The 16196-nt window shown below is 43.1% G+C and overlaps 1 protein-coding gene across 1 annotated transcript in view; it reads right to left on the reverse strand.

Moving 5' to 3' along the window:
• Positions 1-15972, reverse strand: part of GLDC (glycine decarboxylase) — a 75461-nt gene extending 59489 nt beyond the window's left edge. Inside the window, exons 1-2 of the mRNA XM_077475056.1 lie at positions 15602-15972; positions 11732-11810 (exon numbers count right to left, since the gene is read on the reverse strand). Coding sequence (XP_077331182.1) covers positions 11732-11810; positions 15602-15871 — 349 coding nt within the window. The 5' untranslated portion in view covers positions 15872-15972. The remainder of the gene's footprint in view (positions 1-11731; positions 11811-15601) is intronic.
• Positions 15973-16196: the final 224 nt, after the last annotated feature.

The following is a 16196-nucleotide window of genomic DNA, read 5'->3' on the forward strand; positions in this document are numbered from 1 at the left end:
CACCTCAGTGTGAAAGGGGTCTAAGTGAAAATTTCCAAATTGGATCCAATTAGCCATTTTCCCATCCTGGTGTCATGTGGCTTGTTAGTGTTACAAGGTCTCAGGTGTGTTCAGTATGAGAATGAGAGCGCTAACACCAAATTGATCACTGGAAGTTCAACATGGCACCTCATGGCAAAGAACTGAGGATCTGAAAAAAAATAAAATAAATAAAAATTGTTGTTCTACATAAAGATGGCCTAGGCTATAAGAAGATTGGCAAGACCCTGAAACAGAGCTGCAGCACGGTGGCCAAGACCATACAGCAGTTTAACAGGACAGGGCTCACCTTCGGTCGACCAAAGAAGTTGAGTGCACATGTTCAGCGTCATATCCAGAGGTTGTCTTTGGGAAATAGACATACAAGTAGGGCTGCAACCAACAATTATTTTAATAAACGATTAGGTGACTGTTTGTTTCAATTAAAAGAATAACAACCTTAACCGCTTGCTGCCCCCCCCCCCACCATCATATGATGGCTGGGCGGTGCGGCTCTCGTTCTGGGCAGGTGTCATATGAATGAAGAAGACTATATTTTTTGTTTTCTGTTGGTTTCGTCATTTCCAAATTAGCGTTTGGAGCCTTCATAGAGATTTGGATGGGCAAAGCCTCTACCCCTGTGCACAGATCTTACCCGATTGCAGCCCTCAGCCCGCTGCTGACTTACTGCCATCATGCCTCTGCCTGCTATCTGGACTATGCAAATAATTAGCTGTAGCAAGAGGCAGTATGTTTATGAAGGGCTGGAGAGCGGAACAATGAGTGTCTGCAGGTAACAGTGTACCAGGACCAATATTATAGCTGTGTTGGCTGTCTGTCTCTGCCTGGACAATTTCTATGGACAAATGCTGTGGCTGTGCTGACTTTGGGCAACATTCCTGCCTGGATAATTACTATTTCTGTCGCTAAGAACAGCCCTGCCTGCTGTCTGGACCAGTGCTCTCCTCTGTGGGACACTACTAAAAGCACAGGTAACACTTTACCCTTTCCGCAATAGAATTTATTTTGAAATTGTAACTCTTGGTATGTACATGCTATATATGTTAGAAATACTGTATGTAGGGCCTTCAAAAATGATAGGTTGCCAGGAAATTATATATGCAGTTTATGCTCCTAGAATGCCTGATGGTGCTACTTGCATGTTGAGCCTCTATGTGGCCAGGCTGTGTAAAAGTGTCTCACATGGTATCGCCATACTCAGGAGGAGTAGCAGAATGTATTTTGGGGTGTAGTTTTTGCCACATACTATGTGTTGGAAATATAGCTTATAAAAATGGACAACTTTATGTGAAAAAAAATATATAAAAAAAATAAAAAAAGTGTGGTTTTTAACTGCTTAAGGACCGCCTCAGGCCAATATACATCGGCAGAATGGCACGGCTGGGCACAATCACGTACCTGATTCTTTAAGTGCCCAGCCATGGGTCGGGAGCGTGCCGCCAATGGCGCGGTCCTGAGCCCCGTGACCGTGGGACCAGTGGACTTGATCGCTGCTGGTGTCCCACGATCGGGTCAGAGAGCTGAAGAACAAGGAGAGGTCTGTGTAAACCTCTCCATGTGCTTCCTAGTGTGGCTGTCACTGATTGCCTGTTCCCTTTTATAGGGAAGGACGATCAGTGACGTCACATGCCAGGCCACGCCCCCTACAAAAAAATATATAAAAAAAAAACAACATATAAAAGCTATAAAACTATCCACTATTTTGTAAACGCTATAACTTTTGCGCAAACCAATCAATAAATCGCCAATTACGATTTTTTTTTTTTTTACCAAAAATATGTCGAATATGTATTGGCCTAAACCAAGGAAAAAAGTAATATATATATATATATATATATATATATATATATATATATATATATATATATATATATATATATATATATATATATATATATATATATATATATATATATATATAATTTTTTTTTCTGGGGGGGATATTATAGCAAGAAGTAAAAAAAAAAAAAAAAAAACCTGCATTTTTTTAAAAATTGTCGTTCTATTAGCGTAAAAAATGAAAACCACAGGAGGTGATCAAATACCACCAAAAGAAAGCTCTATTTGTGGGAAAAAAAAAAAAAAAAAAAAAAAAAAAAAAGGACGCCAATTTTCTTTGGGAGCCACGTCGCACGACCGCGCAATTGGCAGTTTAAGCGACAGTGCCAAATCGCAAAAAGGGGCCTGGTCCTTTGGCTGCAAATTGGTCTGGGGCTTAAGTGGATAATTTAGTTAATATGTAAAGTTTAAAAATGTATTTATTTATTTTTATATACATCTATATGCAGTGGTAAATATAAATCCTCAACTACATGGTTAGGGAACAAAATCTCTAATCCACTCTGAGAATAACAGATGGAAGAGATAGACTATTAGAGGTTGAATCTGGTAAATATACTCAGGAGATCATTCCCTCTCCCCCCCCCCCCATTTAAATAATAATAAAAGGAAAGAATTAAAGACCATTTTGCCAATTTTCAGACAGAACTGTATTTTCTGTATGACAGACTCCGTCGTCATAGGCTGGTGATAAAAGCTACCTGCTGTCACTTATGCTAGCCATGGAAAAAAAAAATAAAGTTGCATTTATATACATAAAACATGTTATACTTACCTGCTCTGTGTAATGATTTTGCATAGAGCAGCCCTGATTCTCCTCATCTAGGGTCCCCCACCAATGCTGCTGGCTCCTCCTGCCGTCAGAGTGCCCCAGTAGCAAGCTATAAAGTATAGTATGGAGTACCCCTATAGCAAGGTAAAAAAAAACTCTGCCTTTAGAGTCACTCACTTCCTGCCCAGGACTATGTCCCATGAGGCATTGAACATTCACAAGTTTTCAGGCTCTTACTGACATGTATGGACAATGTACAGAGTTGTACGTGTGCTGAACTGTGTATACGGACATGTATGGATGATGTGCTGAGCTGTACGTGTGTGGCACTGTGTACACTGACATATATAAATGATGTACTCAGCTGTATGTGTGCTTCACTGTATTTCCTGATATGTAAACAAATAATGCATTCTGCATGTAGGCCAACTAATCTGCTGATCAATTATGAAAATGGTTGTCCACTATTTTCATAATTGATTAGTTGTTTTGGCCCTACGCATTGCTGCAGAGGTACTCCCTTTTTGTGAGATACTGTATATTTGTACATCTATTTTTTTGCTTATTGGAGGTATATAAATAACTTTGTACATGGCTACATTGTTATTAAGTTATTGAAGTATAACTTATCTACCAAGAACATTACTAGTTGCCAAATATTTGAGTGTGGGTGGTGTGAATTTCTATTCACAGCTACACAAATGCTGCCCTTTTTACGACAGGTCTACAAGACCAAGACATGCATCCCATCTTGTAAGCCTGGATCAGTTCTATAAAACACCAATACTTATTTTGCAAGCTGTTGCATTGGTTCACTTATCTTTCCCTCATTACAGTACAATTTTGGTAGTTGGGAAATCCATTGCTTAAAGGCCACAGCCTGGGTGTCATTGAACCTATATACTTCTTCATAAGAGTGTGTGGGAAGCTTACGTAAGCTGCTGTCATGCTCTTTACTTTTTCCTCCCCCTCCTTAACAGTAATACCGCTATCAACATACACTAGACATGGTTTGTATAGTTTAGAGCAAATATTTGCAGTGTTGCCCTTACAGAATAAAATGGTCTTATTTTCCAGTTACGTGTGAGCAATACAGCTGCTACATGCAACTCATTGTTTGGTGCCATGAAGTTCATGTTTGGTGCCATGAAGTTCATGTTTGGTGCCATGAAGTTCATGTTTGGTGCCATGAAGTTCATGTTTGGTGCCATGAAGTTCATGTTTGGTGCCATGAAGTTCATGTTTGGTGCCATGAAGTTCATGTTTGGTGCCATGAAGTTCATGTTTGGTGCCATGAAGTTCATGTTTGGTGCCATGAAGTTCATGTTTGGTGCCATGAAGTTCATGCTGATAAATGAGTTCTATAAGTTTGTAGGCACTTCGCCAACAGTGCCTCACAATTTGCAATCAAGTTTTCTCCAGGAAAGTTAGAGTTGATTGTTACTATTTCTGCCCCCCACCCAGCAGAAAACTTTGTCCAATCTGAAACTTTTGTAGATTACTAAGTCTGCTACCATCTATTGTCTTTAGGCAGCTTTAGTCATACCTGCAATACAGAGAAAGCTCAATAGGGAATATACTGAGGGTTGATAGGGCAGTCAAGACTGCTATTCTATAAAATTAGGTCATCTCACTTCCTGCAATGCTTACATGTCTCGCTGGCCTCTGTAACTGTCTCTATCCCATTGACTGGCCAGCTTGGAATGGTGCCATCCCATGCACAGGATTGCCAGGTGGTAGAACCCACCAAAAGAAACAGGGGGCTTATTTCCAGCTGTGGCATTGTCTACACCCAGGAACTGCTACTCCCCTTAAAAGTGATCCAAGTGTGCTTGACAGGTGGCGATATGTTACCTCCTCGACACCCAATTTAAACTCATAAATACCGTGCAATGCAGACGATTGGGACGCAGTAGTATGGCAATTAGAGGTTTAAATCCGCATGTGAGGAGGCAACACTGCCCGGTGAGCTTTGTCTTCAGTTAGATCTCCACCTCTAACCACTTAAAAAGGGGTTGTAAAGGTAAAAAAGTTTTCACCTCACACACACACACACTCTGTTCAAACCACACATATGAGGTTTGCGTTAGAGCACGAGCAACAATTTTAGCACTGGACCTCCTCTGTAATGCTAAACACGTAACCTGTAAATAAATTTAAAGCGTCGCCTATGGAGATTTTTTGTAGTTTGCGGCATTCAAAAGCGTGATATGTTTGGTATCCATTTACTCAGCGTAACATCTTTCACATTATACAAAAATAAATTGGGCTAAGTTTACTGTTATTTTTTTAAATCATGAAACTTCTCTTTGGGAAAACAAAAAAACAAAAAACACACACATTTGAAAAATTGTTGCGCAAATACTGTGCATGATAAAAAGTTGCAAGAACCGCCATTTTATTCCATAGGGTGGCTTCAAAAATAAAATTATTATTATTAATATGTTTTTCGGGGTGCCGAGTAATTTTCTAGCAAAAAAAAATAAAAAAGAAGAAGGGGGAAGAAATGGTTTTATTTTTTTACATAGTAAAGTATGAAAGTGGTTAAGCAGTACGATCACCTAGCTGCAATATTTTTATTTGGACAATACTGAAATTTTGCAGGTCTTTACCAAAGTACACCAACGACTTTACTCCTTGGCCCCAAATTTATGGTCAATCATTCCGATCAGATGCAAACCAAGACCATCAATCTTTTTTGGGGAGTGTGGACACACAAACACACACACACACCTCATTTCATTTTTGGTGGCAGCTCAACTGCAACCCCGTGCACAATAAAATAAGAGCATCAGTCTTATGCCATGTAAAATATGTATTTTTAGCAAGATAATTTGAGCCCAAAACGTCAGCAGGAAGGAGATGTGGAACAAGTAGGTTTCATTCAGCTTATGCCAACAGAACAATGTAACCATGCCAGTAACAAGCTGTAGATTTCAGCACAATTCCTGGAATCTATTACATCCCCACAGCCAAAATGTGCTGCGTCATGTTAGGAAATGATAGACTAGTTTATGATGTCCATACTGTACAAGGTAGTGCAGAAGTTTTAAGGCATCTGCCATCAGCTTATCTGCTCATATTCAAGATAATTACACGAATATGGCAGGGCAGGAAGGTGATATACAATTTACAGCTATGCTGGCATTAGACAAGTTATAGCTAATTGCTAGGTCTTCCCTAGGTCATACTGGCAATTGAAATCACCCCCCCCCCCCCCCCTTCCATCCAGTTGAGACTGGTTGCAGAAAGCACATCAAACAGGCTTCTACAGCTATTCTACCAAGCCTTGTTAAATGCTCGTTTCACAAACTGCGATGAAAACATCACATACAAGTATGCATGAATGTCTTCTCCGTAGTTCCATAGGTCGGATTTCTCCCCCTACTGCAATTGTAACACCAAAAGAAACGTGGCAAAATTTATAGAACTCCAGTTCATTAAACAGATAAAAAAATAAATAAAAGTAACTCTTACCAAAAGATCTCTCCCATCACCCCAAGAATTAAGAATGCCCAGGGCTGCTGTTAGAAATTATGGGGCCCCATACATAGCCTTTCTGACAGAGGATACCCCTTTTTGGCCTTAAAAGTAGAACTATCAGCAAAACCGCTCTTCATTTTGGATAGAGTAAGGAAGGATAATAACTCAGATGATTTTCTGCTTTTTTTTTCCTTTTGGCTTCTGTGTCCCATTGGGGAGATTTAGCTTCACTTCCTGTGCTATAGCCAAACAGGAAGTGATAAGAAATACCTGCAAATTAAGAAAATATCTTAGGGACCCCCAGGACACCAGAGCTGGTGTCACTGTTGGAAGATTTTCCCTCTATTACTTTTCCGGGAACAACATAAAATTTGGGATTCTTTCACTTCCAATGATAAAAAGGTAAATAGGACAAAGAGAGGGAGAATCCCCTCAGCAGGGGCACAGACAGCAATAAAAACTGACAAGTGTTCTTATTCCTTCTCCACTATCCAAAAAAAAAAAAAAAAGTTCTGCCTTTAGTTATACTTTAAAGCATCTCTATGACGACAGGTTGCTGAAATGGCAGAAGAAGTGACAGTACAGCTTAATGCTGTGGCGCAGTCACCAGTGACTAGCGTTTAAATCATGAATTGCATCGCTGATATTAGCGATCTGTAGCCGCTAAAACTCTGCTACAAAATCGGACATCGGCCTTAGTCCACCATTTAGCTAAAAAAGAAACATACCCAGTGTTTACAGTGTTTGGTATGCAACTCTGTTAACTAGCAGGAAGTGGTTTGGTATAGATAGAACACATCTGTGTGTTGGTTACAATGAAGGCATCTAACATGTAACATCTTATTGTCATAGCGAAAGTTTTGAAATGGTGCTTTGCAGTCATTTGCAGAACAGCTCCACATCCAACAAAAGTGCAAGGCTGCCCCATTCTTTTGTATTGCGTTTACAATGACCTGTGCAGAACAATTCATCTTCTGTCAACAATACAAGTGAATGGTGTCCAGCCTGCATCTCTTTGAAATACCTAGTCATGTGTGACTAGAGACTTAGCATAGCCATAAAAAGCCTGTAAAAAGATTAACAAACTAAGAAGGTTATGAAAGCATAACGGAGACTACAGCCAGCCAGTCCCTTGCTCCTCTGGAGCTTATATTGCTAGCAGACACTTGGTCCCTCGTGTGTTAAATTCCAGGGGCAGTAGGTGTTACAGTCGTTCTAGCGCATTCAGCTACAGCTATTTCTCTGATGTCATCCTGAACAAACCAGATTAAACTGGTCACAAACTTGACAAAAGCAATGGGTTTAAAGTTTGTATTTTGACTGCAATGTGCAATTACATGGGAAGAGACGGTAGCAGGGAATGAGATCAATCACAAGAACAGACAGCAGAAAACTGCACAACCAACTGCCAAAGGGTGTTGCCAAGGTGTGCATCCATTACATTAATACGGAGAAAACAGTCAATAGAAAAATAAAAAAAAACTGCCGATATTGCTATACACAGCAACTGATGCTATACAAAATCCTATAGCAGTGACATTTGTTTGTGATCAGATAATGCTTTAGCAATCTTTTATTAGGCCATGTGCATACTTTACCAAAACCACACCAGATTTACCAAAACCATATAATGAGGTCAAACCTGAACACTTACAGTTTGTATGAAATCAGGCAGGAACTTGCATGACATAGCTGGAGTTAAAGCTAAAGGAAATGGAATAAGAAAATTGTATAATATATGGCCAGCTTTGGCACTTTAGCCCCTGTGTATCAATCAAATCCTGGTAAAAGCACAGTGTCCAGCCTCACAGCCTGCAATCTGTCAGTCTTTGATAGGCTGAAATACACTGTTGCTGAAAGATTGATACTCACGTTTAGGGCCCCATACATTCAGGGACATATGCCCTAAACACATGGTGGGCATATACCATTGAGTGCACATAGCCCTTATTGCCACTGGGGGGGGGGGGGGGGGGGATTGCAAACAACCCCCCCCCCCCCCCAAGTATCTCCACTAGTCAGGGAAAGCTGTTCAGCCAGCCTTGTGATGCAATACTTACCCAGCTACTTCAGATTTACAACCTTACATCACTTCTCTGCTAATACAGGATGGTGCAGGTTGAAAAACATAAAAGTAATCAAGTACACCCAAACATCTAACTCTGACTGCAGAAGAATCTGAACGAATGTAACCTTTATACATTCTCTGCATAGCCTGTATCAGTCTCTTAAGCAAGACAGCTTTATAGAACAAGTCTATACATAGCAGTAGTACCCAGTACATACACAAGCTATAAACATGCTATAGATGAAGTAGATGAACATTCAATGCATTTTGTTATTGAGTGAGAGAACTAAAGTCAGCCTCTAAACTTTGCATTTCTAATGAGCACTCACCGGAATGTTCCATTTTTTGCAACTGAGCAAGATTAACTGATAGGTAACAGTGCTTTCAGATGTAATATGGGACCAGTACCAAAAAACCCAAAGTAATCTCTCTGGTCTCCATTCAACCAGCCAAGTATTTCAGTGGTGAAAATTGCTGTCATTGGCAAAGGTTTTACTGTTGCAGTAGGTGAGCACTGTTCAAACTAGATGTTATACTGTGCAAGAAAGGGGAGAATTTCATCATTTAGGGTAGAACTTTGCTCTGAACTGAAAAGCATGTGAGCAGAAAGTATTTGGTTGCAGAATTAGTATGCCCTTATTCAATTTCATGTGGGAGACTCAGCAAGATATCCTGCAAACAGCCATTGATGGGAAGCTCCATCCCCTCCTACAAACGGCTACCTGTGGATGACAGACACTGGACACAGACTTGTTCAGGGCTGGTCATTCACAGGTAACCATTGCATGTCCGATTATGTATGAATAGCCTTGAAGCCGTCAACAAAAAATAATAGTCAGCCCTAAACACACGTGTGAATGAGGCCATAATAAAAAGGATACGTTCACCTTTTAACAAAAAATAAAATGCATGCACATCTTTTTTGCAGGTTACAAAGTGTGCATTTATTATTTTTGGTTTCTGGAGCCTGTAAAGCATTGCACCAGTGATCAGATCGCTGGTGCCATGCAGGTCTCCTGCAGATCCATCTGTGCATGTACACAGTGGCAGCTGGCGCTTAAATTTCTTTTTGGGGGGGGGGGGGGGGGGGGCGCGCAAACAAACTGAAAAATTCAGAAAAAAAAAACCCCATCGAACACCATCTGCCCAGCACTTATCTTGTCTCTAGTGTGCAGCAGGCGGCGAGCGGTGTCCGGTGTCCTCCAAATCCAACCCGCACAGCATTGCGCCCGCCGTTTACCCTTTTGGAAGCCTATTAGAGCCAACAGCTCTAATCAGGTGCTTCCAAAGAAACCTGCCACTGTAATTCAGATGCCTGGTGCCTGACAAGGGGCGGCAGCAATAGATAGATTCATGCAATGCATCGACACACCGCCACTGCATGTACATCTTGTACGAGCAAGCAGATACAATCTGACAGGAAGAGAGAATGAACTACCACAGCGCCATGGCAGTTCATTGAAAGCTACAAGCTGACAGCCGCAAAGGCTGTTGAACCTTGTAGTTTCTTGATTCTCAGGACACTGAATGAGTAGTGTGGCTTCTGTGACAGCTAGGTGGGTTGGGGGTAGGAGAAGATCCCCGCTAGCTGTCAGATCAGGGGGGGGGAACGTGCATTCTATTACTGTAGACTTGCATTTGTTTTTCTGTCTGCCCTGCTGTTGCCTTTAAAACATCCCTAATGCAAGTAGAGGGAATATTTCTTGTAGCCTTTTTGTAGGGCATCAGATCATGCGATAGGGCGGCTATAACTAAAAAAATATCAGTTTTTGATGAACATCAGATTTTTATCAAATGTTATTGTAATAAAAATCCATCTAAAGATGGTTTTCTATTAAAGATACCTTAATAATTTAGTTTATGCAGCATGAGGCTGTATATTTTGCAATATGTACATTTTGGGTAAACTGAATGAATGACTAACTTGTGTAGCGCTACATATGCAAACTAAATTGCCTCAGGGCGCTTAAAACTCATTCACTAAATCAAAGCTCTGCAAGCTGGTATAACATGCACTGCATTGATGCATTCACACAATTTTACAGTAACCATTAGATAAACCTTCAAGAATATTTCTTTATCCCATTTTTTTGCAAATCAATGTACACTACAAACTGAATGATTGAATCAGTTCTGATATTTCTGTTTTACCAACCTGACAGCTTAGTATTCTAAATGGGAAACCTTTGCTTTATTTGCCAATATTAAAAATTCTAACTACTAGCAAGAATAAGTCCTTTAATTTAAAGAGGACATGTCATGTCAGATCCATCATGGCAGCACCTGTTAAGTATCTACTCAACTGCTGCCCCCACGTCCCTCACCTTGTTGTGTCGTTGCATTAAAATGAATGGGACTGCCTGTGAGCCAATAGCGGGTCACCACCCTAATGCCCAGGCACACCCCAGGGCTTTTTTGCTGGCAGAAATTAACCCCACTGTTTTTAAACAAGACCAGCCCGCTGCGACCGCGGGGCTTCCAGTCCACCACTGTCCTTTGTCTAAGAAAGGTATTTGCCAGGACCGTCCCAGGCAGAGGAGAAGGTGGTGGTGGCGGCTTTCCCCCCCTGCTCCGCCTCCAAGTTCCCCACCTTCAAGCTTCCGCCCTGCAGTGCCGACAACACAACAACCTGAGGTGAGGATGATGCACCGGGACTCAGGAAATGTCACTGGTAAGAGGGGAGTTGGGGGCACAGACTTTAGGTGTGTGTGTGTGTGTGTGTGTAGCAGGCCGGGAGAGGGGGGGGGGGGGGTAGTGCTTTTCATCTATACTCTGAATTATTTTATTTGTTGTATTGAACAGCTAGTAAGACGTGTGTATCACTGTTCACATGTTCTTCACATCACATGAATACAAGCCAACATGCTCTTTGGTTCCCAGTCACTATGCAATGTTCTGTACCTGAAGTCCAGGATATGTCATGGGTAACCTACCCATAGTACAGCCGTGTTAACTTAATGGCAACCCATAGTACAGCCGTGTTAACTTAATGGCAGTGGGGACGTTTATTACTGCGGGTGGGATATATTGTTTCTGGGGGGGTCAATTGTTGATGGGAGAATACTACTGTTGCTGGTGTGTGCGCGCACACACACACACACACACACACACACACACACACTTGAGCTTTGGTTTGAGGTGCACACCCTAATGCAAGAGGCTGCCCCTATGCTATAGATATTTATTATTCAGGGATACCACCAAGTATACAGAAAATTGCATACAAGTAATGAGTACCCATCTATGCCAGCTAGCTGAAAGAATCCTAGCTCAGATTGTACACATCTGAGCTCTACCTACCTAGCTACTTGACAGAATAATGTGAATTTACCAGAACACACACACTCTTGTGAAGAAAGAAAACAGTCATTCCCATCTACAGAGGAATGCCACTACAGCAATTATACTGCCGGTCACCCAGCCTTTATTGCATTAGATATCAACTATTGCCATAAAAATAACAACACAACCATAAACCAACTTGGATTACTTTCAGATTTTTTTTTTCTTTTTTAAAAAGGTAAACTTACAAACTTGATCATCCATTTTCAGTGGTCTTGACAGGCGGATGCTTGCAGGAATAGTCTTATCAATCAGCTCGTCGATACTCTAATAGGAGAGAAAGGAAAAAAAACACTAAGACAACCATAGAATCTTTTCCTAAGCAACTTAACTGGATCTGACACACAGCATTTGTTCTAGAAAGATTAAGCTCATTGTTACTACCATAAGAGCTAATCATGTGAAGGGCCTCCACAATAACCTTCACAGAAGCTAAAGCTGAATGTAAAGTCTCATTAATGATTGTTTGATTGGACTTCCTGGCATACATTAAGATGCATGCATAAATGAGGTTTAGGATCCTCTAATACCCTTCACAGTCTGAGCCCATTGTACCCCGGGGAAAGGATTCTCTTGTGTCTACAGCCCCTTTGAAAGCTTAATTGATATGCAGGCCACCAGCATAACAGAAAACAAAGTGATCACTTCACAACTCACAGTGGTTAGTGAAACGCTGAAAACACAGTCACAAATTAAAGAGAAATAGTATGCAAGTCCATCAACACACAGATAGCCGAGTGAAAAAGACAGACAACATGCTGAACACTGGAAGCTTCAGTGTATGATCATCACCCTGTGCAAACCCAATTACTAAAATCACAGAAGCTTTAAACACGGTAAGGCTGGCCAGACATTATACATGTTTCCTTAAAGCGGAGTTCCATCCAAAAAAAAAAAAAAAAAAAAAAATGGAACTTTCACTTTCAGTGCTGGTGACCCCCTGACATGCCACATTTGGCAGGTAATTTTTTTTTGGTGGGGGGGGTACCCCGTTTTTACAGGCACCCAGCTCCCACTTCCTCCCCTGGCACAGAAAGGAAGATTCCCTCCCTCCAATCTTCTGGGACACGCCACAGGTCCCAGAAGATTGCCCGGCCATTCACAGAACGGCTTGTTGCGTACGCAGTGCACGCCCGGCTGTGAATAACACCGGTGCCGCAGAGAGGAGGGGGAGAGGAGCAAGGCTTCCTACACCTACATCACTGGACTGTACAACAGGAGCGTTTGATTATTAAAAAAGTCAGCAGCTACACTTTTTGTGTACTGGAACGTGGCAAAATGTATCAAAATCCATCACGAGAAAAAAAAACAAAAAAAAAAAAAACACACACAACACACCCAAAAGGGAACCTTGGGGGAATAAATGAATTAAAAAAAAAAAAAAACCCTCACACATGCAGAAACATATCTGGAGTGGCATGAACTGTAAGCAAAATTGTATCCAAAAGAAATCAGAAGTGCATTTCTGTGGTGTGAACCAGTCCCAAGAACCAGCTTTGAAATTGTGCGATTTCAGATAAAGCCACCTTCAATGTGAACGGGAGCTAAGGGGCCATGCACATCAGGAGCAGAAAAATGCTCATATTGCAGAAGAGTTTAAAGACATTAGGAATATATCTAGTCATTACATCTATAAAGCCATCTAGCCATTTGATGGAGCCATCCAATTTACCCATTCATCCTATAAATCTAGTTATTTGATCAATTCTAACCATGCATCCATTATATCCATCTTGTACAATCCATGCATCCATTCTATAAATCAAATTTGATCTATTCTGTCCAGACATCAATTAGATCCAGTAAATGTATAGCACTATCTATCCCCACATCCAACTTTTCCATCTATACATTCATCCATCCATTCAACCAGATCTATCCACACATACATCGGTGCCCTGGGTGCAATGGTTTATTGCAGGGATGTGGGCACCCTGTCCCTAACCCGAAGGGAAGGGTGCATTTTGGCATCTTTTCCCTGGATGAACTTGTCCCAGAACTGATCCTGTCCATCAGATAATTCCATCTATATTATCCATCTGTTCCATTTGATCTATCCCTGCTATTAGATTTCTCCATCCATATATCTATACCATTGATAGATGTCTTTTTTGGGGAGGGGGGGGGGGGCACAGGCACCCAGCTCCCACTTCCTCCCCTGGCACCAGAATGAAAGTTCACCTCTCCCCCTCTGCAATCTTCTGGGACATGTCACAGGTCCCAGAAGATTGCCCGCCAATTCATAACACAGCATGCGCAGTGAATGTTCCTATTACATTGGTGGCCAGTGCAAATCCCCATTACATTGCTGGCCAGTGTAGAAACTCCTCTATATTGGTAATGGTTAAAAAAAAAAAAAAAAATTCGAACTTGCATTTGTGGTCAGTTTTGAATCCTCCCTTATATTGATGGTCCATGTAGAAGCCCCCTTTAAATTGATGGGGATTGTAAATCCCCCCAGTGGCCAGTGTAAAAATCCCCTTTATTGGGTGTTGATGTAAAATCCCCCATTACATTGGTGGTCAGTTTAAAATTTCCCTTTGCATTGGTGGTAAGTGCAGAATTACCCCTACGCTGGTGGTCAGTGTAAATCCCCCCTGAAATTGGTGGTCAGTGTAGAAGGGTCATCTTACATTGGTGGTCAGCAAGAATCTCCTTAACAATGATTTTTGGTGTGTAGACTCCCCCTTACATGGAGGCAATTGTACATTCCCCCTTACACGGGTGGTTGGTGTAAATGCCCTTATTACATTGGGGTCAGTGTAGAAATTCCCCTTCTATTGGTGGGTGATGCAAAATCCCCCGTTACATGGTGGTCAGTGTAAATCCCCATTACATTGATAGCAACTTTGCCCTACACGATTTAGAATTTGTCACAGTGTACTGCCTCCTAACCAATCCTCTCCCCCCCCCCCCCACTACTGCCACTGATTGCATCAGTTATAGGACTCTTAGGAGTTTCCTGTCTATCAATGGGTCCCCTCACCTCCCCAGTCTATGGTTTGAAGGCAGCGAGGAGATGATGTGCACTAACCTCTTGCAACCAGTCATTGAGCAGTAAGGATATGCAGTAACCCCTAGGAACCAATCAGTGAGTGGTATAGATGTCCAGTAACCTCTAGCCTCATTTCTCCGCCCACCCCATCCCCTCTATCAGATTTCTCCGCCCACCCCATCCCCTCTATCAGATTTCTCCGCCCACCCCATCCCCTCTATCAGATTTCTCCGCCCACCCCATCCCCTCTATCAGATTTCTCCGCCCACCCCATCCCCTCTATCAGATTTCTCCGCCCACCCCATCCCCTCTATCAGATTTCTCCGCCCACCCCATCCCCTCTATCAGATTTCTCCGCCCACCCCATCCCCTCTATCAGATTTCTCCGCCCACCCCATCCCCTCTATCAGATTTCTCCGCCCACCCCATCCCCTCTATCAGATTTCTCCGCCCACCCCATCCCCTCTATCAGATTTCTCCGCCCACCCCATCCCCTCTATCAGATTTCTCCGCCCACCCCATCCCCTCTATCAGATTTCTCCGCCCACCCCATCCCCTCTATCAGATTTCTCCGCCCATCCCATCCCCTCTATCAGATTTCTCCGCCCATCCCATCCCCTCTATCAGATTTCTCCGCCCATCCCATCCCCTCTATCAGATTTCTCCGCCCATCCCATCCCCTCTATCAGATTTCTCCTCCCATCCCATCCCCTCTATCAGATTTCTCCTCCCATCCCATCCCCTCTATCAGATTTCTCCTCCCATCCCATCCCCTCTATCAGATTTCTCCTCCCATCCCATCCCCTCTATCAGATTTCTCCGCCCACCCCATCCCCTCTATCAGATTTCTCCGCCCATCCCATCCCCTCTATCAGATTTCTCCGCCCATGTATGGATTTCTGTGCCTAGCACCAACTTTGTTCCCATGAAGTGTTGCCCCTGGAGGAGCCTACCCCAGGTAATGCATATGGCACATACCATGCAGAGTATAGTTAACATTAGGTAAAAGGGGCCCCCGTGTGGGAAAAGTGGCCCCTGCGTGGAGGTCCAGCCTGGTGCTCACCTGCACTCCCAGTGTGTCCATCATCTCCCTCTTCTCCTTATCCCCAGGTCCGATGTGTCTCTCGGAGAAGTCATCATGCCGGGGGAAGATGCGCTCTATCTGGCGCTGGTTGCCGGAGGCTGAGGCTAGAGCGGCCGGCCCCACGCTGGTACTGTTGTTCCTCCGGACTCCTATCTGCCTCCACGGAGTCCTCCTGCCGCCCCCCATCGCTGTGCCCTGTAACCTGACAGCCCTGCACATCACAGCCCAGGACTTGGCGCAGCTCTGCATGGTGCCGGCTGTGTAGCGGTATAGCAGGCGGGAGAACGAAGCAGCACTAGATACAAACTATCTGTGTGAGGAACACCTGCGGATCACTTTGTACTGAAGTACCAGCGGCCGATGCCCACGCCCCCTCACTATATCCCCCTCCGCCAATGGTCTTGTGAGGACCGGGTGACGTGTTGCCAAGCCCCCGTGCGGGGAAACAAGCTAGCGTGCTGTGATAGCGGAGGAATGCTGAGATTGCACAATGGTCCGGGCGGCCTGGCGTCCTGTTTGGTGCACACGTGCTGCTCAGAGAAGGCGGTGTGCACGGAGAACCGGAGCCAGCCAG

This window comes from Lithobates pipiens, unplaced genomic scaffold (genome assembly GCF_037356315.1).
Source record: "Lithobates pipiens isolate NorthernLeopardFrog02 unplaced genomic scaffold, aLitPip1_a1.2 Scaffold_13, whole genome shotgun sequence".
NCBI lineage: Eukaryota > Metazoa > Chordata > Amphibia > Anura > Ranidae > Lithobates > Lithobates pipiens.